Source organism: Heterocephalus glaber, unplaced genomic scaffold (assembly GCF_053883595.1).
Source record: "Heterocephalus glaber isolate CG9 unplaced genomic scaffold, H.glaber_assembly_v1.0 deba00000347, whole genome shotgun sequence".
NCBI classification, from domain to species: domain Eukaryota; kingdom Metazoa; phylum Chordata; class Mammalia; order Rodentia; family Bathyergidae; genus Heterocephalus; species Heterocephalus glaber.
In genome coordinates, this window is record NW_028258143.1 from 64,495,350 (window position 1) to 64,519,634 (window position 24,285).

The 24,285-nt window shown below is 36.0% G+C and overlaps 1 protein-coding gene across 1 annotated transcript in view; it reads left to right on the forward strand.

Moving 5' to 3' along the window:
* Positions 1-21,773, forward strand: part of LOC101725840 (fibrous sheath-interacting protein 2-like) — a 75,051-nt gene extending 53,278 nt beyond the window's left edge. The window contains 6 exon segments of the mRNA XM_087197485.1: positions 3,855-4,346; positions 5,791-5,890; positions 14,725-14,772; positions 17,759-17,802; positions 20,119-20,188; positions 21,558-21,773. Of these exon segments, the coding sequence (XP_087053611.1) occupies positions 3,855-4,346; positions 5,791-5,890; positions 14,725-14,772; positions 17,759-17,802; positions 20,119-20,188; positions 21,558-21,694 (891 nt within the window). The 3' untranslated portion in view covers positions 21,695-21,773.
* The last annotated feature ends 2,512 nt before the right edge of the window (positions 21,774-24,285 follow it).

Consider the following 24,285-nt stretch of genomic DNA (forward strand, 5'->3'; position numbering starts at 1 on the left):
ATGCATTCCCACATAATGTCTTGGCTGTTGAAAACCCAGACATAGCAAAAGCCCAAATGGCTGGCATTGTTACAACATTAGTAAAATCTATCATTCTAGAATTTACCACATCAGAGATTTTAGTTGCAGATAGCTTAGAAAAGAAAATCTTCTTTTCAGAGGAATATAAAGAAATGGTTCAAGAAACTGTTGACTTGATTTATGAAAAATTATTGGACGAATATAAATCTTTAGTTCACGTGAATAGGGCTATACAAAGTGACACTACCTGTGTAGGAAGAAAAATATATCATTTTCTATTGGAAGAAATTTATGATTATCAGGTGAAGTCATTAGTTTCAGGAGAATTAGGGTCCTCTTCCTGTTCTTCCCTTCGAGCTGACAACATCATCAGAAACGTCCTCAGCGGCATCTTGAGTGACGGTAGCACCTTGCCATCCTGTATTACTGTGTTACCTAGTTCTCTTTTAGAAGATATGATTTACAAGCTCCTGGTGCGTATTTTTCCTCCAGCTGACACTGAAAATAAACCAACAGAGGAAGAACTGACTCCAGATGATGATTCTGCAGCTGCAGCTTCAGCAATGACTGATGAAATTATAAAAGAAATTTTTGAACATGAGATCCAACTTGCCACCACAGAGGAGAACGCAGAAAGCATGCAGTTAGAAGTCCTTGAGAATTTGGTTGACTCCATATGTAACAATATTTTGACTAAACCTGAATTCCAAGCTGAAGTACAGAAAGATGCAAGCAAAAAAAGGAGGGTCATTTCTCAGTAAAATAGCTGGCTTCATTATGAAGGAAATTATGGATCTTCATTTACAACCATTTTACGTGGTGAAGAATCAAAAAAAGAACTTTATGACCTAAAAGATACAAACACAGTCTTTCCTAAGGTGGCCAGTTTAATTGTTGATGGAGTTTCAAAAGTTCCACTGGATAGGGCAACCTCGACAAGTTCATATATGGGTATCTTTGGAGATGTGGCCGTTGATAGAATCACCAAAAAAACAGAAAAGCATGCTGAGAAAATGATAGATGGCAAAAGTAAGTTGAAGGAAGATAAATCTGGAGAAGAATACTCAGTTGTAATAATTCCACATGTTGGAAGAAAAGCAATCAAAATAAATCCACACATTATTTCCCAGCACTTAGTAGTCATCTCTGTGAAGACTCAGCCACTAGAGAAAATGAAGACAGAATGTTTAAAAAGAACTGGACATAGCGTAGAGGAACTGAGACAAGCATCAGTAAATGGGAGGAGTTATGCCGCTGTAAGCTCCCCTGATTTAGAAAACAGAAAGAGAGAGAGAGACGTACCTCTTTGGATACTACAGGTCGACTCGATATAAAGCCCTTTGAGCTAAGTGCAAAGGCAATGCAGAAAAACGAGTGACACTGAGACCCTTAGCAAATGTGGGAGTGCACGTTTGCAGTTGTTGCCAAGGCGGGCAGAGCACTGGCTGCACTGGCTCATCTGTACAGTCACATGACTCACCAGGCCTGGCTTCATCAGGTCTGAGACTCTCTTGAAAGGTCTTGGGCTATTTTTTCAAAGATAATCCACTTAGTCTAGCAAGTTTCTTAATAATAGGGATATAAGTACATATCCTTGACAATAATACCAAACTGAAGATATAATTGCTATTTCAAGTCTCAGAAGAAACATAATTTTGTATAATTCCTTTAGGCCTTCCTTTGGCTATCTAAAGATGTTCAAAATGGGCCAGTTAGTAGAATATCAGGGTGCATGAAATCATCTAAAGTTATTTTAATTCACACATTTAAAGCTCCACAGTAGTGTTGCTTTTCTTTTAATAACATTCCTCAACAAACATTAGACTGCAAACTCCAAACTCCTAGATTACACTTGTTGAGATTTAAATTAATTATGCTGATATTTCCCATTTACTCTATCCTCTCAAGAGATACCCAGTTTCCTTCCTCTTTTACCCTTGTTCTAGACACAGCTCCCCATTGCTATTTTTATGAAACAGTTTCTGCTTGGTTTAGACACAGCTGTGTCCTGTAGCCCTATACACAGGCCATGAATAAATTAAATTAACTGAGACTTCAAAATGTCAAAAATTATTTGCTTTTTATAAGAAAGCATCTAGTGAAGAAAACAAAATTGTGTGGGAAATGTATCAAGTTATATTATTCCATGACTCATTTTAATGTATATGAAAGCATCTTGTGTTTGCAGTGGGACTTTGCTAAGAGGTTCATGTGTGCTGAGGGGCATGGCCTGTGGCCTGGAGATGTCAAACAAGGTTTTCTATAAACATATTCCTTGGGGCATCCACTCAGAACGAATTTTTTCCAACACTGTTCATCATCCATTGAACTAAGGTTCAAGATTCATAAATGAGTTAATTACTTCTTTATATTTTAAAACAAATATTGAGATTGGCATGGATTGAGCCTCCTCTAGTAATCTTTACCCTTAGTTCTTTGCAACTTAGTTCTCTTCAGGTTTTAAAATTACCTTTCATCTAGGTTGTCACTACATTAGCATAAACTTAGTGGTATTCATTTATATATAAGTAACACTTGGCAATCAAATTTTTGTGAAAAGATTATAGAATATAATTACTGAAAATCAGTTTTAAATTATAGAATTGTTTGTAACAAATCCTACTTTAGGTACCAACCCTCTTTTAAAGACATTTATAAACCTCAGGAAGCAAAAAGTGAGAATAAACAAGAACAATTACTTGTGTCTTTTTAAGAGAAAGCAAAACAAACCTAGAAATGGAGGGAAGGAGGCAGCAGCCATAGATAAGTCAGTTAGGCACATAAAATTTGTGCAGCAGTCTGAGAATGGCATGGTCTGTCCTCAACAAAGGGACAGAGAAGTAAAAGACAAAAAGAGATTAGATCAAATGCTAGTCTAGATCAAATACTAGTCTAGACATTTTTTTACTTTGCCATAGAATTTAATTTTCTGCTTTGAAATACCATAAATTCTCAACTTTCCTGACATCTGCATAGTAAAAACTCTTGGAATAACAAATGCCAAAGCCATGTAGACTGATTGCGGAATTTCTAGCCCACTCTTCTCTACTAGAATGGATAATCAAAATTGATTGTTTGAATTTTTTTAGAAGAATTATTTCTAATAATTTGTTTCCACAGAAGGTATTCATAAAGACACTATTATCTGAAAAGGAAGGAAGATAGACTCTAAAATTATTGAATAAATTTACAGGTTAAAACATGTGGTAAGAGGATATAGGAATGGGGCAATTCTGTTGTTTAATTACAACAGTCTTATCTTTGATCTGTCTTTAACATTGAAAATGGAAGTGGAAATTTGAGCAGGGAAGTGAGAAGACATAAAGATTTATGCTTTAAAGAGTATTTTGGACAATATTCCTAAAGGATCAAGAGTGGAAGGTTATGAAGTGAAAATTCAGATTCCACACATTTGGCTACTCATTGGTTTTACAAGTGAAGATCGGGAAATATCTTGATCATTTTCTAAAAAATATGTGTGTATTTAAATTTCTCTATGATCAAATACTTAATTATCACTTCTATCACAAAATTTTTAAGAGAAATGACAAAAATTCCAAGTAATTATTTTGTAAAAAATGTAAAGTTTAAGCAAAATAGAACCTATGTTAGAGTTAATTTTTGGAATATGATCTGAAAGTGAAAAAAATTAGAAACATCAGAAAATAATGTATTTTTGTCTTTTTAAAAAAAATATTACTTATAAACCAGTCAGTGGCCTTTGAAGATATTAAATTGAAACAAATCATAAGAAAATAGCTATGTCATAATAGTGCTAGGGAAAAAGTAATTGAGATGTTTCTGTTTAATATTTTTTGCACCTTCAATTTCAGGCTGCTTGCAGAAATTCATTTCAAAATATAAGAAAGCCTGATATCTCAAAGGTAGAGCTTTTAAAAGATGTTCGAAACAAAAAAGACCTAATCATTCAGTTAGTGGCTCATGATATTGATCAGGAAGATACAGAATATTATACAGAAGATGATATAACTACCGATGAAAATGAAATTGTTTTAGGAGAGTATTTTGGACAAAAATCCATAGGAGAACCATCTGAAGATGAAGTGAAAGAAGTTGTGAAGCTCATGCAAAGCACAATTGTTTCTTCCAAGGCAGCAGCTGTCTCGGACAGCATGAAAAAGTCTTCAACAAAACATTCTCAGCCCACAGCTACCTCAAATACTGAATGTACAGAGGCAGCCTCAAATCAAATAATCGGCTCTAACAAGACACAAGGTAATAGGGCTACTGCTGAGCTCAGCATGACCACTTCCAAAACCTTGACTGAAGCACACTCTTCCACGAAGAAAGAATCACTCCCCAAGGTAAGTGAAAAACATGACTCCCAGTGATACGAAAGAGTAGAGAAGATAAAAAATTCTATCCAAGAATGTACGTTCATTAGGCAGAAAAGAATATCAAAATATCTTATTTGGCCTCCTAAGCCTGTAAATATTTACAAACTAGGTAAAATAAGATATACCAATGAACTTCAACTAAGGGAAAGCAGATGATGCAAAGAAACTCAGATTAATTAGAAGTTGAGGGGATACATGGAAACCAGTTAGGAGAAACACAAGGTAATTACTTAAAATTATAGATTCTAGCCCTTTTGTATTTGGACTGGTCATTGAACATTTCTCTGAGTCTCATGCCAAAGGATGGATCTAAGAGCTGCTTGAGACAGAAAAATGTTTAAAATATTCATAGAAATTGACATTATTGCCTAACAACTACATTAGTAGAAAAGAAAGAAAAAAAGGAGGGAGGGGAAAATTTGGCTGTGTTTAAATCCTTTCTCTTAATTGGTTACAATCTTTGGAAATACTACATAGCTAACTTTGTTCTTAAATAATAGTCTGCCATCTTGCCCAAATGTAACAAGTCACTGAAAATATTTTTAATATTACTCTTACAGTCAGCCGTGAACTCCACTCTCACTGTACTGGGCAGTTCTTGTTACCGATTCCAAAACCTCAAAGGACAATGTAGGCTTCAATGGTTTATCCTTGTCTAAAAATATGCTCTGTTCCTATGTTTGGAGAATATACGATTTAGAATTCCTAATGAGAAAATTTTGAATTAATCATTCAATTTATATGATTCCCAGATTAACACAAGAGCTGAGATGAGCCAGAGAAAACTAATAGATACACCTTTGGTCAATTCAGACACACACATTTTCCCAACAAATAGACCAGAGTATGAAGATAAATGAGCTTGCAGGCTTCTGAATTCTAGTTATATCTCTGTTCTGCTTTTTAAACTTAGTAAACTATGATGAAGATAGATTTAAAGTTTAGAAATAGAAAATTCTACAGCTGTTCATGGTAAAAACTAGTAGGAGACTAGAAGTAGAATAGAACCTTCTCAACAGATTAAAGACATGCACTCCATACTTCCAGTGAGAACACCTTATATGAATGGAGAAGATACAATGCTTTCTCCTTAAGGTGGGGAACAAGGGCAGATATGCTTATTCTTTATCCATTAAAACTTTGAAAATTATATCCTTCAGACTCCTCTAGGTTTATGTTATGTTTAAAATCTACTCAAAACTCAGTCTCATAATTTAGAATATCTTCACTGATCATTTCAAAAGAATTATACAAGGAAGGACATTTCAATTAGAACTGTGGGGTTCATCCATCTTTAATCTCTGAAACACTGTCTCATTAAAGTATGAATTAGATTGCAAAATGTCCAATAAGATGAGAATGTACATATGAAATTCTACTTTTGTGTAATACTTGATTTGCAAATTTGCAGAATGAAGGAAGAAGTCTTGTTACTGAACCAATACATCACTTCATACACAGAATTACGAGCACATCTTCATACAACCAAGAAGATCTCACGTCATCTTCCCGATAAATGTAATTAGAACAAACATAGAAATCTGAGTGTAGCACTTATGGGAAGAATGAGGTGCCTGGTAAAGGCACAAGTATTCAGCCTCAGATTGTCCCATACTTGCCATTCTTTCCTCCCTTGACTCCTCTTTCCAACCCTTATCACACCCTCTCAAGTCTTCCCTCTCTCTTGCTTTCTCATGACACAAATACTTATTAGAAAAACATATTTTTATTATTTATCATTTTTATTTTTTTCACTCTTGCTATCTAAGAATATGTATATGAGTTAAATATCGCTTTTGTGTATTCAACATCATACATTGACACGTCAGGTTGACCTTATTCAAGAGTTCTATATTGAGGATCAAACAAGCTTTCTACTAGTATATCACATATTTTCAACCTTCTTTAATCTCTAATTAGATTTACTCCTTTTTCCTTCCTCCTTCCCACCCCGGCAAAAAAAGCTCTCAAACCCACTTTTTTCTACTCTGGTCATAAAAGGCCTATCTTTATTTCTGTCTTTTTCTATTATCTCCCTTCTTTTCTTTCCTTTTTTAATGAACATTTTTCTTCCTTTATTTCTTCCTTTTTCCTTTTCTCATTCTCCCTATCCCAGCCTACTTGTCATCAGTACTAATCCACTGTCTTCCTTAGTTATTGAAAAACATGTGCAGTTGTTAAACAAGTTTTGCATTATGTGTTGATACATAGTTGATTCTATAGATGCTAATAAAACTGGTTCTGTTCTTGCATACAGAAACTAGAACTGATCCTAACACATTGAATAGACTGAATAGGTGCATCAACACCAAAGCACACCCAAAGCCAAAGTTACAATAACAAGAAGATACCCATTAACTAAGGAGATTCCACAGTATTCACAGAACTTTCTACCACAACTGATCTTCAACTCTCAATACAAAACAGTAGAAATATGAGCCAATAAGGCAAAAAGATACTTTCAAAAGTTCTTACCTCCCCATAAGCTGCCCTCATTAGCACTGAAAGGCATAAATTTACAGACAAAATTTTAAAAGACAAATTTTAGAATATTTAAAGAGACCCACAGATGAGGCAAAATGACAGATGCACAAGGCAATTAGTAGGATGTTCAGTGAGCTCAGAGAAGACATAGTTAAATAGTTCTATTTAAAAAGCTGATAAATGAGCTTAAAGAAAATTCAAATAAAGATATGAATGAATACTTTAATAAAGACTTAGAGATTACAAAAAAGAATCAAGCAAAAATATTGGAAGTGAAATATATAGCTGAAAACCATGCAAGTAGATAGGAAAAATCAAAAGAGAAAACATTAAGACTTGAGGAAAAGAAGGTATAGACTCAGTGATGCTCTAAACAACAAGAAAGTATGAGAGATTTAAGAGATCCCAAATGGCTTTAAAAGAACAAATCTAAGAATTATAGATGTCAAGAAGGGGTGCAAAAGGAAACATGGTTTTGATTGAAAACAGCCCCCAAAGCCTCACGGATTTGAAATGTGATTGGATTATGGTGGTGCTATACCTGAGTTACTATTAGCAGGGATCTGCACACTGCTTGAGAAAGGCTGACTAAGAAATTGGTTCCTGAGGATTTGGTTCATAGACCTCAATTATCCAAGCTCTTGGAGGCTTCTGTAGCCATGATTTAAGGGGGTCTGACTACTGTGAAAGCTGGCAGGAGATCTTGCTGTCATCCACATGGTGGAAAAATGCAGTGATTGTGGGGTTGAGAAAACTTCCAATCAGATCTCAGAAGAAGGCTCATTGTGTTGCTGAAAAGACAATGCAGGAAGTTATGAGAAAAGGCCAAAAGTACATCCTCCTCCCCCAGAAAGTTGGAGAAGCCAGAAACATAAAACATCTGAGGAAAGCCACAGCAACTGAGCAAATCCCAGCCCGAGAAAAATCATGAAGGCTACAGTCACCAGCAATGATACAGGGATGGGGCTGCCTAAGCCTATTAGCATTCACATCTCACCACAGCTCACCCTGAGAACTGGACAGGGAGCTAGAGCATTCAATGTATCCCATGCTGTGGTTGAGTTTTGCTTTAGAGTCTTGCTGCTTTCTATATGCTTTTATCTCCCTTTTGGGATAGGAATATTTACCCTGTTGGAAGTTAGAATGTTTAACTTTCCCTTTAATTTTTGTAGGGGCTCGCAGTCAAGAGTTTTCTAGCAGTCTCAAAGGAGGCTTCAGATTTAGAATTTTAACACATGCTAAACTGTTCAAATTTGGCAACCCTTAGAGATGCACTAAATGTATTTTGCATGAAGAGATTTGCATCGATCTTTTGGGAGGCAGGGAAAGAATGTTATACATTAGATCTAACATGGACCCCCAAAGCTCATGTGCTTGGAAGGTGATTTTATTATGGAAGAATCGTAGCTGAATGTGTTGTTATAAAGTGTGGTCTGGGCAGAAGAGACAGATCACTGTGCACATCTCCTGGAAAGATGTATCTCCCTTCCCAGCTCCTCCCTTCATCGGCTCAGCTTCCTGGCTTCCATGGGGTGAGCACCTTCCTTCCACCAATCCTTTCAGCCATGCTGCAAAAATGCATGGTCTGAAACTGCTAAAATGTGGACTGAAGTGAACCTCCACTTGTTTAAAGTTGTAGCTATTAGATATTTTGACCTAGTGACAATGAGAGCAATTAACACAGAAACTGAAGTTATAAAAAAATTATTCCTCAAGATCATTGAGGAAAATTTTCAAACTCTAGGCAATAAAATGCTCACCAAGGTAAATGAAGCATATATAACTCCAAATAGACGTGCTCAGGAAAACAAAAAACAAAAAACCCTTTCCATGACACATCATGCTTAAAGGCCAGAAGAGCATGGAGCAAAGTTTTCTGAGTCCTGAATGGAAACAATTGCTAATCCAGATTATTATATCTTTCAAAATTATCCTTCAAAATGGATGGAAAAATAAAAATCTCTAATGACAAAGAAGATTTAAAGAAATTCATGACCACTAATTCAAGAGAATTCTAGACACTCAAGAGACAAAGAGCCCCCCAAAAAGAGTACATCTAACTGAGTAGTTAAAGAGGTGGAAAATATAAAGGAATCAGAACTGAAGAAATAATACAATGACAGGAATTGGTAAATAACTTTCAGTATTAGCACTTAATATGAACATAATTAAACAAATTATTAAAAAGATCATACATTATGACCAATTCATCTTCATTCTAGGGATACAAGCATGGTACAACATACATAAATCAGTAAATGCAATACACTATATAAGTAGAATTGGGGATAATAATTGCATGACCATCTGAATAGATGTAGGAAAATCTTTGAGAAAATCCTACATACATTCAAGAAAAAAAATACGCTGACAAAAATAGGTATTGAAAAACCTTACATCAAACTAATAAAAGGTATTTATACAAACCCATAGCCAACATCATACTACATGGAGAAAAACTGAACACATTTCTTCTAAAAGCAGGAACAAAACAAGGGTCTTCATTTTCATTGCACTTAGTAGCAAGATACAAAATCAACACATACAAAAAATAAATATTATTATTGTAAACCAATAAAGAACCCACAAAGCAAGAAATCAGGAATACAATCCCATTTAAAGTAGCATCAAAAAACTTAAATATCTGAAAATCATCCTAACAAGGTAAAATACCTCTATAATAAAATCCCTAGTACTATGAAGGAAGAGATTGAAAAAACATTAGAAAATGGAAAGATCTTATCAAGATATGTAGAATCAATATTATCAAATAACCATTTACCAAAAATTATATATAGATTTAATGCAATTCCAATCTAAAAGCCATCATTATTCTTTATGGAAGTAGAAAAAATGATTCTTGAATTCACACAGAGCAAGAAGAAACCTAGAATAGCTAAAGCAACTATGAGCAAATAGATCAAAGCAAGAGGCATGACAGTTCAAGATTTCAAGTTAGACTATAAAGCTGTACTAATAAACAGATCGTAGTTTTGTCCAAAAATAGACATGTAGACCAATGGTATAGAATAAAGACACATTAACAGACCCAGGCACCGTTAGCCATCTGATCTTTGACAAAGTGCCCAAAAACAAATGCTGGAGAAGAGATAGCCTCTTTAGCCAATGGTGCTAAGAAAACTGGTTACTCACTTGCAGAAGAATGAATCCAGACCCATACATATTACCCTGTACTAAAATCAAATCAAATTGGATACCCAACACCCAAAATTTAAATGAGGAAAGGTTCACTTGGCTCACAGTTTGTATAGGTTTCCATCCATTGTGCCCGGGCTCCAAGGCAGGATGGCACTGGAGTCAGGCATGGCAGAGGAGGGCTGCTAATGCCATGGAGGCAGGAACAGGAAGAGAGAGAGATGGGGGAGGGGGAGTAAGGGAAGGGGTGAGAACAGGAGGAAGAGAGCAAGGAGGGAGAAGATGCACCCTTCCAGGCCACGCCCCTGGTGATCCACCTCCTCTGACCAGGCTTCACCTCCCAATAATACATGCAGGTATACACTCATTAGTAAATTAGTCTTAATCACTCTCCCATGATACAATCACCTCCCAAAACTCCACCTCTGAGCACATGAGGCTTTGGTGGGACATTAAGATATAATCCACAATAGACTGAGATATAAAAACAGAAACACTGAATCTGCTGGGAAATAAAATAGGGGAAACAATCGAAGACATAGGCATAGGTAAGGATTTACTGCAAAGAACCTTAATTGCACAAGAAATAATACCAAGAATCAGCAAATGGTATGTATTATATTACAAAGCTTCTGCAAAGCAAAGAAAGCAATCAACAAAGTAAGGAGTCAACCTGTAGACTATAGGAAGATTTTTGCCAGCTAATCCTCTGACAGAGAATTAATATGTCAACTGTATAAAGAACACAAAGAAAAGACTTCTAAGTAACAAATTACTCAATGGGAAAAATGAGATGAATAGACACTTTTCAAATGAAAAAGTACAAATGGCTCATAAATTTGTGAAAAAAAATTCACAATCTTTGGCCATTAGGGAAATGTCAATCAAATCCACACTTAGATTCCATCTTAGTGCAGTCATAATGGCTATTATGTAGGACACAAAAAGGCAACAATTGCTGGTAAGGATGTGGGGATAAGAATCCTTCTACATGCTTGGTGAGAATCTAAGTATCATCACTATGGAAATCACTATGAAGATTCCTCAAAAAAACTACAAGTAGAAATTCCACTTGACCCAGCTATACATTTTTTTTTCCTTTAGTACCTGGACTCAAACTCAGGACCTTATGCTGCCAGGCAGGCACAGAGCCACTGAGCTACATCCCCAGACCAGACTCAGCTCTACTTCTCCTGGGTACTTTCCCCAAAGAATTAAAAGACATATTGCAGTGATGCCCATGTTTATAGCATCTCTATTCACAATAGCTAATTTATGGAAACAGCCCAGATGCCCATCAACAGATGAATGAATAAAGAAAATATGGTATATGTACACAGTGAAGTATTACTCAAACAAAAGAACACTGAATTAGTGTCATACGCAGGTTAATAGAAACCACTGTATTGCATGAAATTTACCAGACACAGAAATTAAATATTGCAAGTTTTTTCTTATATGGGAAAGGTAAAAATAAATTAGTAAATAAAGAAGAGATAACAATACCAGGAGGTAGACTCTTGGAGATGCAGAAGGGGATTATCATGAGGGGTGAAGGAATGGGGCTGATGAGATCACAAACCATCAAGATTACATTCATGTACCAACTTTCCAAAACAAACCTCACTGCAGTATTAACATTCACTAATAAGTCCACAGAAAAAAAGAGGAGAAAATGAAAGAGAGGAAATTGCCAATGAATTCACAAAAATGAAAAGGGATTATAAGAAGAAACTATGAAGTTTTATGTAAATAACTTGAATGGCCTGGATGAGATGATGAATTCTGAGCACACAACCTTCAAACACAGACTCAGGATGAATTAGAAAAACCCGAACAAGTTTTCAACTTGTAGTAAGAGAGAGAGTAGAGAGAATCAGTAATCAATAGTAAGTAGGTAGTAAGTAGAGAGACTCAGTAATCAATATCTTCCTAATGGAGACAGGCTTGGGACAGATGATTATGCTGGTGAATTCCAGCAGAATTTAAAGAATTTAATATCAATTATTAAACTTTTCCAAAAAATGAAGATAAAACTTCTAATTTCAAAATACCAGCATTACCTTGAATCTGCAGCCACAGAAAGAACCTATGAAGAAATAAAATTACAAACCAGTATGCCAGTTGTGTATCGATCAAATAAGAATGCCCTTAATAAAATACTAACAAACCAAATTTAGCAGCATGTTAGATTTTTACACTAAGATTAAGTGAGATTTACTCTGGGAATGCAAGGGAGTTTTAATATACAAAAACAAATGTGGGTGACACACTGTATTATCAGAATGAACCAGAAAACACATCCACACATGTGCACACTTAGCTCAATGAATGCAGAAAAAAAACTTTTTTCAGAAATAGAAAAATTAGGCAGGTGTTCATAATAACCACACTCAACAAACTTGGAGCAGAAGGACAAGCTCTGGTGAGATGACCGTATGTGAAAAATTTACAGCTGACATTGTCCTCCCTGTGCAGGAATGAAGGTTTTTACCTCCATGATCCACAGCAAGAAAAAAGACTCATTTTCCACTTCTATTCATTATGGTCCTGGAAGTCCCAGAGAAAGTCAGGAAAAGAAATAAAAGGCATTCAAAGACAGAGGAGAGGAGTAAGGTATATGCAGATGATATGATCTACAGATTATATGATTTTATATGAAAAACTCTAATGTGTCCTCCCAAATCTTGAAAATAGAAATTTACCAAAATAGCAGGATACTAATTCAACACACAGAATTATTTTTCTATATATGTACAATGAACTCTCTAAAACAAAAATTAAGAAAAAATTCCATTTACACTAGCTTCTAACAGAATAAAATAGTTAGGAATACACTTCATTGAAAAAGCAAATGACTTGTACACCAGAAACTACTCAACATTCCTGTGAGAAATTGGAAAACCTAATATTGTTATGATCCCAATACTCTCCTTAGTGATCTACAGAATCAAAGAAATTCTTACACCAAAAAAAAAAAGAAAAAATCATCCTAAAGTTTACTGGAAGTTTAAAAGACCCTTAGCCACAAAAACGACCTTGAAAAATAACACTGGAGGTCTCTCACTTTTTGATTTTAGAACTTAATAAAAAGCCACAGTTAACAAAAAGTGCAGTACTGATATAAAGACAGACTTATAGTGCAATGAAATGGAATAGAGACCTCAGGGGTAAACCTTTCAGTACCTGCTCAAGTGTTTTTGATAAGGGTAAGATATGGCCTTTTCAACTAATGATACCAGGGAAAAATAAATATCCAAATGCAAAAGACAAATAACAACAAAGATGAAGTTGGGCCATTACTTTATCCCATATAAAATTATCTCTAAATGAATCAAATGTTTAAAAATCAGGACTAATGACTTTTACAAAAAGATATAGGAGAAAAGCTTGATGACATCGGATTTAGCAGTAATTTTTTATATGACACCAAAAGTACATGCAAGAAAAGAAAAATGGGGAATTTTATTTCATCAAAATTAAAAATTTCTGTGCTTTAAAGGACACTGTAAACAGAGTGAAAAGTCAACACATGGAATGAGAAAAAATATTTGCAAATTATATATGTGGTAAGGGCTTAATATGTAAAAAAATATAAAGAACTGTGATACAACAATAAGGGCAAAAACCTGAGTGAAAAACTGTGCAAACAAATTAAGTAGAAAATTCTCAAAAGAAGCTGTACAAATGGCTAAAAGCACAGAAAAGATAGTTAAACCTCATTAATGATCAGGAAAATGCACATCAAAAACACAAGGAGATACTCTTGTAAACTCATTACGAGAGCTATTGGGGGGAAAGGCAGGGAAAGAGTAAGAGGAGGGGTAAGGAAAAAAAGAAGAAGAAAGAAAATAACAAGCATTCATTAAGGATGTAGAGAAACTAGAACCTTCTTGCATGGGAGATATGAATATAAAATGGTGCAGCAACTGCAGAAAACATGATTATTGTCTCAAAAAACTAAACATAGAATCAGCATGTGGTCCAGTATTGTAATTTTACTTCTGAGTACATATCCAAAAGAACTGAAATTAGAACTGGAACAGGTATTTATACACCTACCTATGCTCATGTAGCATCATTTGCAATAAATAGTGAAAGCAACCCAAGTGTCTGTCAAAGGAAGAATAGAAAAACAAAATCTGTCATATGTACTCAAGACATTATAATCCAGTGTTAATAGGAAAGTAAATCCAAATACATGCTACCTCACACAAGAATCGCCATGACGTTAGGCTAATTGCAATGAGTCAGTTATAAAAGGTCAAAAACTGCATGATTCTATTCTTATGACGCTCTTCTTAGTAGTGAAGTTCCTAGAGATGGGAAGTAGAATAGTGGTTTCCAGGAGGAGAAGAGAGAGAGGGAAAGGGCTCTTTGTGTTTAGCAATTACAGTTTCAAGTGGAGAAGAGGAAAATATTCCTGAGACGCATTGTACATGTTGATGTTACACAACAGTGTAAATATAATTAATGCTTCAGAACTATACACTTAAAATAGTAAAGCTGGTAAATTTTCTGTTCACAATTTTTAAAGTGGAAAAAGGCAATTTGGAAGTCATTTTCATATAGTTTGCAATTTCAGCAATACATTATCACAGATTTGCTTCCATATGAATAATGTTGATTGCTCTTTTGCTTTATTAGTAATTTCATCTATTAAGTACAGAAATAAAAAAACAATGTCTCTTTTTCTTTTGTTTCAGTGGGCAAGAAGATTCTGATGCTATCCCAACCAGTAAGATATTAAAAGGTTGGATATTTTTCTCAGTTTTAGAAAGTATTCAAAATGAAACTTCACCTGCTGGTTTGATAACTAAAAAATTATCAAAATTTGATAACTAAGTTATCAAATTTGAAACCAATTCTTTGTTTTCCTTTGAGTATGTGATGTTGGAAAGTGATAGTACATCTCTCGGGTGTTAAAAGGCACAAACTGCCTTGTCTGAGTTGCTGTTAATACTTCATTAATGATTTTAGTATCAAATAGTTTGTGTTGTATTATAAATTTATCATTATGGTGCTTCTGTGAGGAAAAAAAAGGGACACTGTCTGCTAGTTTGTATCTGGACCAGGACCCACTATCTTGGACTTTAATTATTTCCTCCAAAAGGTATTTTTCGGTGCTCCATATCTTGGCTGTAGTATAGTATACACAAGGCTTTCAAAAACTAAATTGAGGTAGGATGGACCTTCTTTTCTTTCTCTTTAAGTACTCATTTTTATGGTCTCCTTAGAACATCTGTTGGGAAATTGTAGTTCTCTAAAAGAGAGGATGCACAAAATGTGGAGTGTTGTGTGTTCTTGAAACTCAAATCACATTTTATCATGACTGTTTTTCGAAAGAAACATTCTCCTGACTTGGCAATGAAAATCATTTTCATTAAGGCAGTCCATAGAATAATATAAATAATTCAGAGAACTGCAGGAAGTATGAATGAACTCCCACAATATACCATAAGCTGTAGGTATCAACAGACACTGATTGGATTTCTGAACTATGAAATAATGAGCTGTTAGGCCCAGACAAAAACTGTATACAGCAGTAGAATTGTCTTTGTGCTATAAATGCAAAAACTCCAGCTGTGGGTGAAGAAGAGATGCATCCAGTATCAGTCTAAGTGAAAACCAGAGTTCTGCCTGGATCTTTTGTCCTTAAGTTCACTACACAGTTTGTTTTCTCCGACTTCATTGTTGTGATCATGCTTAGCTCTTATATCCTTTGATAATATGGGAGCTGTCCAAATCAATAGTTTGTGTATTTATTCAAAGATATATTGCGAGTCCCCTTTCTGATACAAGAGTCCATGTCCTCGCTGTCATGGAATTTGCATTTTAACCTGGGTGGGGAGTCCAGGGGTAAGAATGGAAGTTAGCTTCACACACTGGTAAGTACTCACTTCTCTTATGACAGGATTCTGAGTCACTGCAGTGGCTTACAAGTAACCATGCAGGCAGCACCCTAAGACCCCTCCTACTTTTGTAACCTCCTCCTCTATTTCTCCTCTTGGCTCACTCCACTCGGACCTCACTGACTTCCTTACTGTTCCTCCAACCTTCCAGGCATTTGAGGCTTCTACCCTTGCTGATACACCTCAGGTTTTCCCCCCTGTATCTTCATTGCTCATTCCTCACTTTCAGATCTTCATTCAGATGTAACTTTTTCAGAAAGGCCTTCTCTGATCACACTCTCTGAAATTGTAGTTCTTTCCCATCATGGCTCTTCCTATCCTACTTCTCTACTTTCTTTTTCTCCCTGAAAATTTTTAGATATTTGACTTTTGACTATCTCTAGAATGTAATTTTCATGAAGTGGGGATTTATGTCTTTCACAGCTGTATTTCCAAAAACAGCCCATTGCCATGTAGTACATGAAGGCACGTGGGGAGGTAGGCGAGACCAGGTATGAACTAAGGAGGCAGAACTGCACGTGTGAATAGCATTTGGGCTGCTGCTATCGAGATGCCCAGTAGACATTCAAGTGGAGATGTCACATAAACAATTGGATGTTTTAGTCTAGACTTCAATGGAGAAGTCAGGCTGGGTATACGTATTCCTAGTTTTGTAAAATATACAATAAAATCTCAGGTAAAATAAATCTGAATATTTGGACCTCTTAAATTATATCAGTAATTTTCTAGTTTGTCCTGGAGGTCTGAAACCCTGTATAGCCTAGAAACTTAAATCCCAGTGTTGGTCAGGCATTTAAATGCAAAGATCAGTACCATTACATGCAATATGGAGTTCAGACACTAAGAATATAACTAACCACACTTAAAATTGTACTAAGTTTATCAGGCAATTCAATCTCCCTCATATTTCAGTGAAATTGAGGTTTTACTTAATTTTCCCCTAGAATGTGCATTACCTCAAAGAGTAAGTCAGCGCGATTGCTTGTGTGAGCTGTTGATAAATACATGTGTATAAAAATCTATAGATTTCACACATATATTTCACTGCACACCTTGTGAAATAGCCATGGAAGATAGCTTCATTTCCATTCTAGAGATGAGGAAATTGAGAGTAAAAGAAGTTAGATTTAATTGGCCAATATTTGCACAGCTCTAAGCAGTGAAGCTAAGACTCACAGTTGCCTTTTTGATCCCCTAGCATATTATCTGTCTCCTTAGCTTTGTATCTCTGTGAGAATTAATCTAACACTGTCATTTCTAACTCCGTGACCAAATTTCTTGCACTGGTATATAGACTCCTTCCTTTGGAACCTTAGACAAATTTAGTTCTGTAGCAATTTCATCAGATTTCTTCTAACATGATTTTCAATCTCTCTTGATTCCTACCAGAAGTTAACTATTTCATCATACCTGGACTTTCCTCTTTATTCCAAATATCTGCTTTTAACTAGGTACACACAGGCTGTTACCGCTGGAAGGGCCCTCTGGAATCATCTTTAGGGCAACCCCTCACTAGGGGAATAAAGCTTCATATAAACTGAGTGAATGATTTTGCATAAACGTGCAGCTAATAAGTTGCAGAATCTGCCTCTCCCTCCACATTACTTCCTTTTACCTACTTTCCAGATCAATGTCTAGGACATACTCCAGCGTTTTAGGGCCCACCCTACTTTTGCACTGCTCCCATTGTCTATGTATTAATAATAACACCTTCTTCTATATGCTAAATTATATGAGTTTTTGGTGGAAATGAAAAGTGATTTGTGTCAACAAATACATGTGCCTTAGAAAAAAAATTCTATTTTACTTTTTCTTCCTCTCTCATAGAAAGTTGTCTGGAGCGAAAACCAGATAATTCAACAGGTCTTCAGGTAAATATTGTTAACAGCTCCCAACTGTTGTATTTTGAGATCCAACTGAGAATAGCCCAGTTTTCACAGTCTGATCAGAGACTGGGTTATACAATTTGAGGAACATCAGGAAACATTCTTTACAGCTCCTTCAAATCTATGACTGGGGACTATCCCTGGTTTCCGAAGATCCTTCAGTGAAAATTTTCACCCCTGGGGTTAAATTACCATTCTTTGTTTAGGTACAGAGAGTAAGCCACTGATTCTCCTGGAACCCAAGTGCAATTCTATCCATTAGCTCTATTACTGCAGTCTCAAGAAGAGACTGGAGAGAGGGAACCACTTGGCTTTGCTGTGAGCAAGTGGACCGCAGAGAGGATTTGGTAGTGATAGGAAGTGAACAGTAGCTTCAAACATGGCAGTGCAGGGGTGGAGGTGGCTTGCCGGAAATGAGACCTTATTTCACCCATCTCCCTGTATTCCTAAAGACAGACTCTACAGGCAGCATTTCAAAAAGGCTACTTCCTTCCTACTGTGAGGCCACAAAATTTCCTCATCTTTAATCTTCCTGTCCAATGGGGAATCAAATTACAGATTGTCTTCTCTGGTTTTTTTAAATCATACTGTCATCTTCTTGATCCAATTCAAGTACCTTTCAATGTTTTCCTACCTCCGTGTACACTTATTAATTCAGCATTTATTCACTTCTCAGTATCACAGTATAGCAGAGTTCTTCAAATCCTATAACTCACACACATATTTTTGCCAGATTTTCAAAGATGCTATGGCAGTTCTATACTCGACCTAATCCTTATTTATGAATATAAACATCTGCACAACAACTTCCGACTTCATGTAGGCCACACTCCAAAAAGAAAATCATACAGAAATGAAGAGCAAGGGCAGAGGTTCTATCTAAGGAATCTGTTGACATTCCTGGTGTCAAGTTCAATTCCCAGCAAACCTCCATTCTTGCCACTCTGTTCTTTCTCTCATTTGCTACCTTTTCCATGGTAAAACTGTGGTTAAAATTGTTATCCACTACAGTCCCAAGTAAGGTGGAGTAAACGCAATTCCCTCTATCTCGCTCATTGACTACAACTTAAAACACTGAAGATCTCAACATGAAGGAAGGAGAGCAGGAGTTTGGGTGGGAAATCAAAACTCAAACAACAACCAATATAGTGAGAAATTTCTTAGGTATTTTTTCTTCCCTCATTTCCTGATTTAGCCTTGGAGAACTTCCATACTGCATTTCATGGAAGGAAGGGAGAGAACAAAGTTCTAAGGGAAGGCATCGCTCCCTGATCTGAGTTAGAAGCAGTTTCCTTGGGAATGGGGCAGTCCTTGCTCTATTTCCTCCACCGTGGCCACACTTCTAGGCAAATTTCAGTCATGGAGCTGCACGGCAGTGGCAGAAAGGACTACTGAGACACAAGTTAAAATTCTGAAAGAAAATTCTTCTCTCTGAATTAGGAAAATGGCTCCCAAAACACTGAAATATATGAGATGAACCTATTATTTTTTTCTCTTGTCACTTTACCATCACAGAGAATGCAGTCATGGGAAGTGTAGAACAGCATACACAAAGAGGGGACAGCCAAAGCACTCTAACCATGGCACTAGAAAAGAGGCTTCTGAGAGTCAGAGACTGAGGGAAATGGTAGGCAGGCAGGCAAGGCCTCAAGCAAAGGGATCTCGATTTATGCTCTTAAAGTCTCCCCTGAGCCATGCAAGCCTGGAATTGACTTTACGCTTCATAGACAAAAAGCTTTGAGAATTTGAACCATAGTCTTATGAGCAGCTAACACTCTGCCTTTATGGGGGTAATTCCTGCTCCTGTATTCAAAGAAATGCCATGGGAATAAAGGTAATACCTGAGCCATGCTCCCAGCAATACCAGGCACACACAACCGCTTTATTGTTCCAGATCCCATGGGGCTGAGATTTCTGTAAAAAGAACTTGAGAGTTATAAAGATTCTTTTTCTTCTCCCCTTGTCCTGTTATCTATTCTTAGAAAAGGACTTGTAACTGACTCCAGTAAATCCAAAGGGGGATGTGAGCAGACAGAGCTGACATTTTTCATGAGTTCTTGTGGTCGAGAATTTGGCCTTCTCTATGTGGTAACCAAGGTCCACATTCATACACAAGACCAACTCTAGGAATCATGATTGGCAAAAATTATGGGCTGGTCTCAGAGAACAGTCATTTGAGGCTGCATGGTATGAATTTCATTAGTGTAAGATTCTGTGCTGGTCCTGCTCCACCCTTTGAGTATTTCTAGGTATATCTAGTATAAAGTAAGACTAAACTAATGTACTGATTCATCTTGGCAGTTTATCTCCCTTTTTGAAGGATCCAAGGATGCTGATGACAAGGCATCTCCCACAAAAAAAACCATTTCAGGTATGAAATAAACTATCCTTTTAACAACTAGTGTAATAAAGGTCTTAATTACATCATTTTGAATTTAGAATTATTTTATCTTACAATCTCAGAACAAGAAGCCTTTCCTTCATGTATTACCAATATGGAACAGAAGTAATATTCTTATAAAGAGAAATTTGCAGTTCATTCTGCAGTATGTGTCTTTAATTTACACAAAAGGGGCAACAGATAGTGGAACAAACAGTTCTTAAGCCCCTAGCTACCCACCTTTTATTAAGGTGAGAAAGAACAATTAAGGAGGAAATTTACAGTAGGTTCTTCAAGGTCACCACATGACTTGTAAACTGAAAAGCCACGATTCCCACACAGATCTGCATGATTGCAAAGCCCAAGCTCACTCCACGCCATCAGAGCTTACACCTACAAGTGGTGACTAGAGCAAAGTAGGTAGGGGGAGCAAGAGCAGCAGGTTGTGCAAGGGCCTCTGCTTCTGGAGATAGCACTCTCCATGGAAGGAGGGTGCTTCCATCTGGTCAGCTAGGTCCTTCCCAGGTCTTCTCTGCAGATCTTCCCAATTTCTGAGAGAAGCTGAAGTTTTGTATGACAACTCCTGACTTTCTGCAATTAAGAAAATATGGGGTATGGTGTAACAGGTTTTCCCATCCTGTCACAAGCTATCATGAATTTTCAGCAAAACACACAAATATTTATTGATATCACTGCACAGAAAATAATCATTTTGTTCAACTGATAAATGATAATAGCTGGTATATGCTAGATAAGCAATAAAAAAATAAAAGAAGCCATACAGAGAGACTTTTATTATCTGTATAATCCTATTTTACATAATAAAAAGTCACTTGAGTAGTCCAATCAACAGAAAATTTACCCAATGGGGGAGAAATTACAACGTTCTGAAGGTGCTTCTGCTTTCACTTGAGCATTCTGAAACTAGACACCCTCAGTGTATAGAGTTGAAATCTACTTTCTCAGCTTATCAGGCATTTTCAGAGTTTTTTGCTACAAAAAGACTTTCCACATGTGACTAAAGAAAATCTCAAGGTCAAGTAGGCATAACAGTGCCACAAGGGCAGAAAGCACGCACCCTGCTCCCACCATGGCCACTTTTTACATCTGTGACCTTGGCCAGGGATCCGATCTTGCCAAGCTTCAGGGTCTAAAACTGAAGACCTCATTCTTGCTCTTCATGTTTCCTTCAAAAGAGTCACGAACGTCAAGTAAAACTAATATATTTGTATGTTCTTTGAATAACACAAAATATTTTCTAAATGCCAAGTTCTGAATTCTAAATTATCAATACCCTAACACAACTACCTTAAATTAAAATGTCTAATAAACATCTACTTTCTTTTTTTTCTGTCCACAGATGCTCCCAACCCCAGTATTTCCAAACAAGTGCGTAAGATGCTGGCAAGAGTATCTTCAACACTATCGAAGGTGTTTTCCTGCTCTCAGTCCTGTATTCCCAAATCTTCCTGACCACCTCACCAGAATGACCACTGAAGCTCCTTTATCTGACATATAAATATGCCTATAATTTTAATTTTATAAAAGTATTTATTAAACTTTTCTTTTACCCAGATCTCTCATATTTTCTTTGGCTCTTATGCTCAACATCATAAGAATCATCAGACACCATGTTATGCTTTAAAAATTATTTCATTTACTAAGGTATTTCTTAGGAGTATGGTCTCAAGGTCCATCCATTTAGCTATAAATGTCTGAAGCTCATCATTCTTTATGGCAGAGTAGTACTCCACCACATAAAAAAGAAAAAAATACAACTTCTTTATCCACTCATCGGTTGATGGCCATTTGGGCTGTTTCCAAGATTTAGCTACTACAAACTGTGCTACTATAAACATGGGTGTGCAAATATTGCTGTGGTATGATGTGCTTAATTCTTTGGGGAAGATACCAAGAAGAATAGTTGGGTCACATGGAACCTCTAGTTTTAGTTTTTTGAGGTATCTCCACATTGATTTCCACAGTGGTTGCACCAGTCTACACTCCCACCAACAGTGGAGAAGGGTTCCTTTCTTCCTACAACCCCACCAGCATTTCTTACTGGTTGATTTCTTGATAGCAGCCATTCTTTGTGGAGTGAGATGGAATCTCAGCATTGTTTTAATTTGCATCTCTCAGATGACCAGTGATGTTGATTGTTTTTTCATATATCCATTTACCATTTCTACTCCTTCATCTGATGTGTCTGTTCATTTCAGATGCCCATTTTTGGATTAGGTCTTTAAATTTGGGGGTTTGATTTTTTTTTTTAGTTCTTTATGTATTCACAAAGTCTTTACCCGCACCCATTGTCTTCGAGAGTTCTACCCATTCTATCTTAAAGCAGATTTAGTGTTTCTGCTTTAATATTTAGCTATTTGATCCATTTTTATTTTAGTTTAGTGCATGGTGAAAAAATATGAATCTAGTGTTAATCTTTGGTATATGGAAAGCCAGTTTTTCCAGCATCATTTATTAAAGAGGCTTTCTTCCAATGAAGGAGTTTGGCTCCTTTGTCAAAGATAAGGTTGCTGAGTGTATTTGCAATTGTTTCTGCATCTTTTAATCTGTTCCACTAATTTTTGATTTTAGGGGAGTTGGGGGGGTTGCCAGCACCATGCTATTTTTATCACAGTAGCTTTGTAGTATAATTTCAAGTCAGGGATTCTGCCTTACCTTTGTTGTTCATTCTCTTTATATCATACTGAAAAAGAAGTTGGAAAACTTTTTATGGACAGGTTTAACTAGTAAACATTTTAGGAGTGTAGGGCTTACAGTTTCTGTCAAAGTTACTCCATGTGCTCAGGAGCACAAAAGCAGCTGTAGACAACATATAAATAAAGGAATATAATGTGATCAAATAAAATTAAATTTATGGACACTGAAACTTGAATTTCATGTATTTTCCTGTACTACTGCCCCTTTGATCTTTTTCAGTAATTTGAAAATATAAAATTGATTCTTTGATCAGTCAAAAGTAGGTGACAGACCACATCTGTCCCTTGGGTATTAGATGGTTGACCTCTGTTGCTGAATGTGCTTATTATGATATGAGATGTGCAGGTTATTCATGCAAAGTAGTGACTTTTATTAGGAAAAATTCAAATTTCATTGCAGAAAAAATTAGTTCATAAAGTTCAATTGTTGATCTCTTAAGTGACTCATTATTGATAAGCACTACTGATTGAAGAGATTATCATTTCCCTCACTGTGTCCTCAGTGATTTTGTCAAAAAATGATTTGATCATGTAAGTTTGGAGCTATTCTAGGTTCTCTTTTTGTGTCAATTGATTTATTTTACTGTTTTGGTGTTAATACTATATCATTTCATTATACTTTATGATATAATCTTAAATCAGGAAATGTGTTGCCTTCCACTCTCATGTTCATTGCAGTATTATTTACCAGCTAAGGCATGGAAACAGCCTACGTGTCTGTTGATGAATGAATGCTGGAGGAAAATATGGTATATGTATACAGTGGAATATCACAGAACCTTAAAATGGAGCTCCTGCCATTTGTCCAACATGGATGGGTCAAACACAGAAAGAAAAATACCCTTGATGTAACTGATATATTAAAAAAAATTAAAAATATAAATCTGAAGAATAAAATAGTGGTTACCCTTGATGTGGAGAATGGAGGGGCCAAATGTGTTGTAAGACAAAGGACACAGCACAGCACATATATATGATGAGCATATATAGGAATCTGATGTATAATAAGTCTCATATAGGTAACAAACTGGTGTAAACATTGTCACATTATACTTTAGATTAGTCATATAAAGTGTGCACATACATCACTAAATTATGCATTCTTCCAAAACTGTAAAGTTGTGCTGTTAATTACACATTTGGATGCTACAGCATTTAAAGAATGCTAGCTAATATAAGATTTCAACCATTGAAACAGAATGAAATCCATTTTTTGAGGAACATTATGTTAGTGTATCTGATAGCTTATAGTGTATATGATAGTTTATTTTGATGGACTAAAATCATCACACTGGAGTTTCTAAGAAATCTTACTTTGAAAACTCACTGAGCTGGGCATGGTGCCCAACCTTTGTAATCCTAGCACTTGGG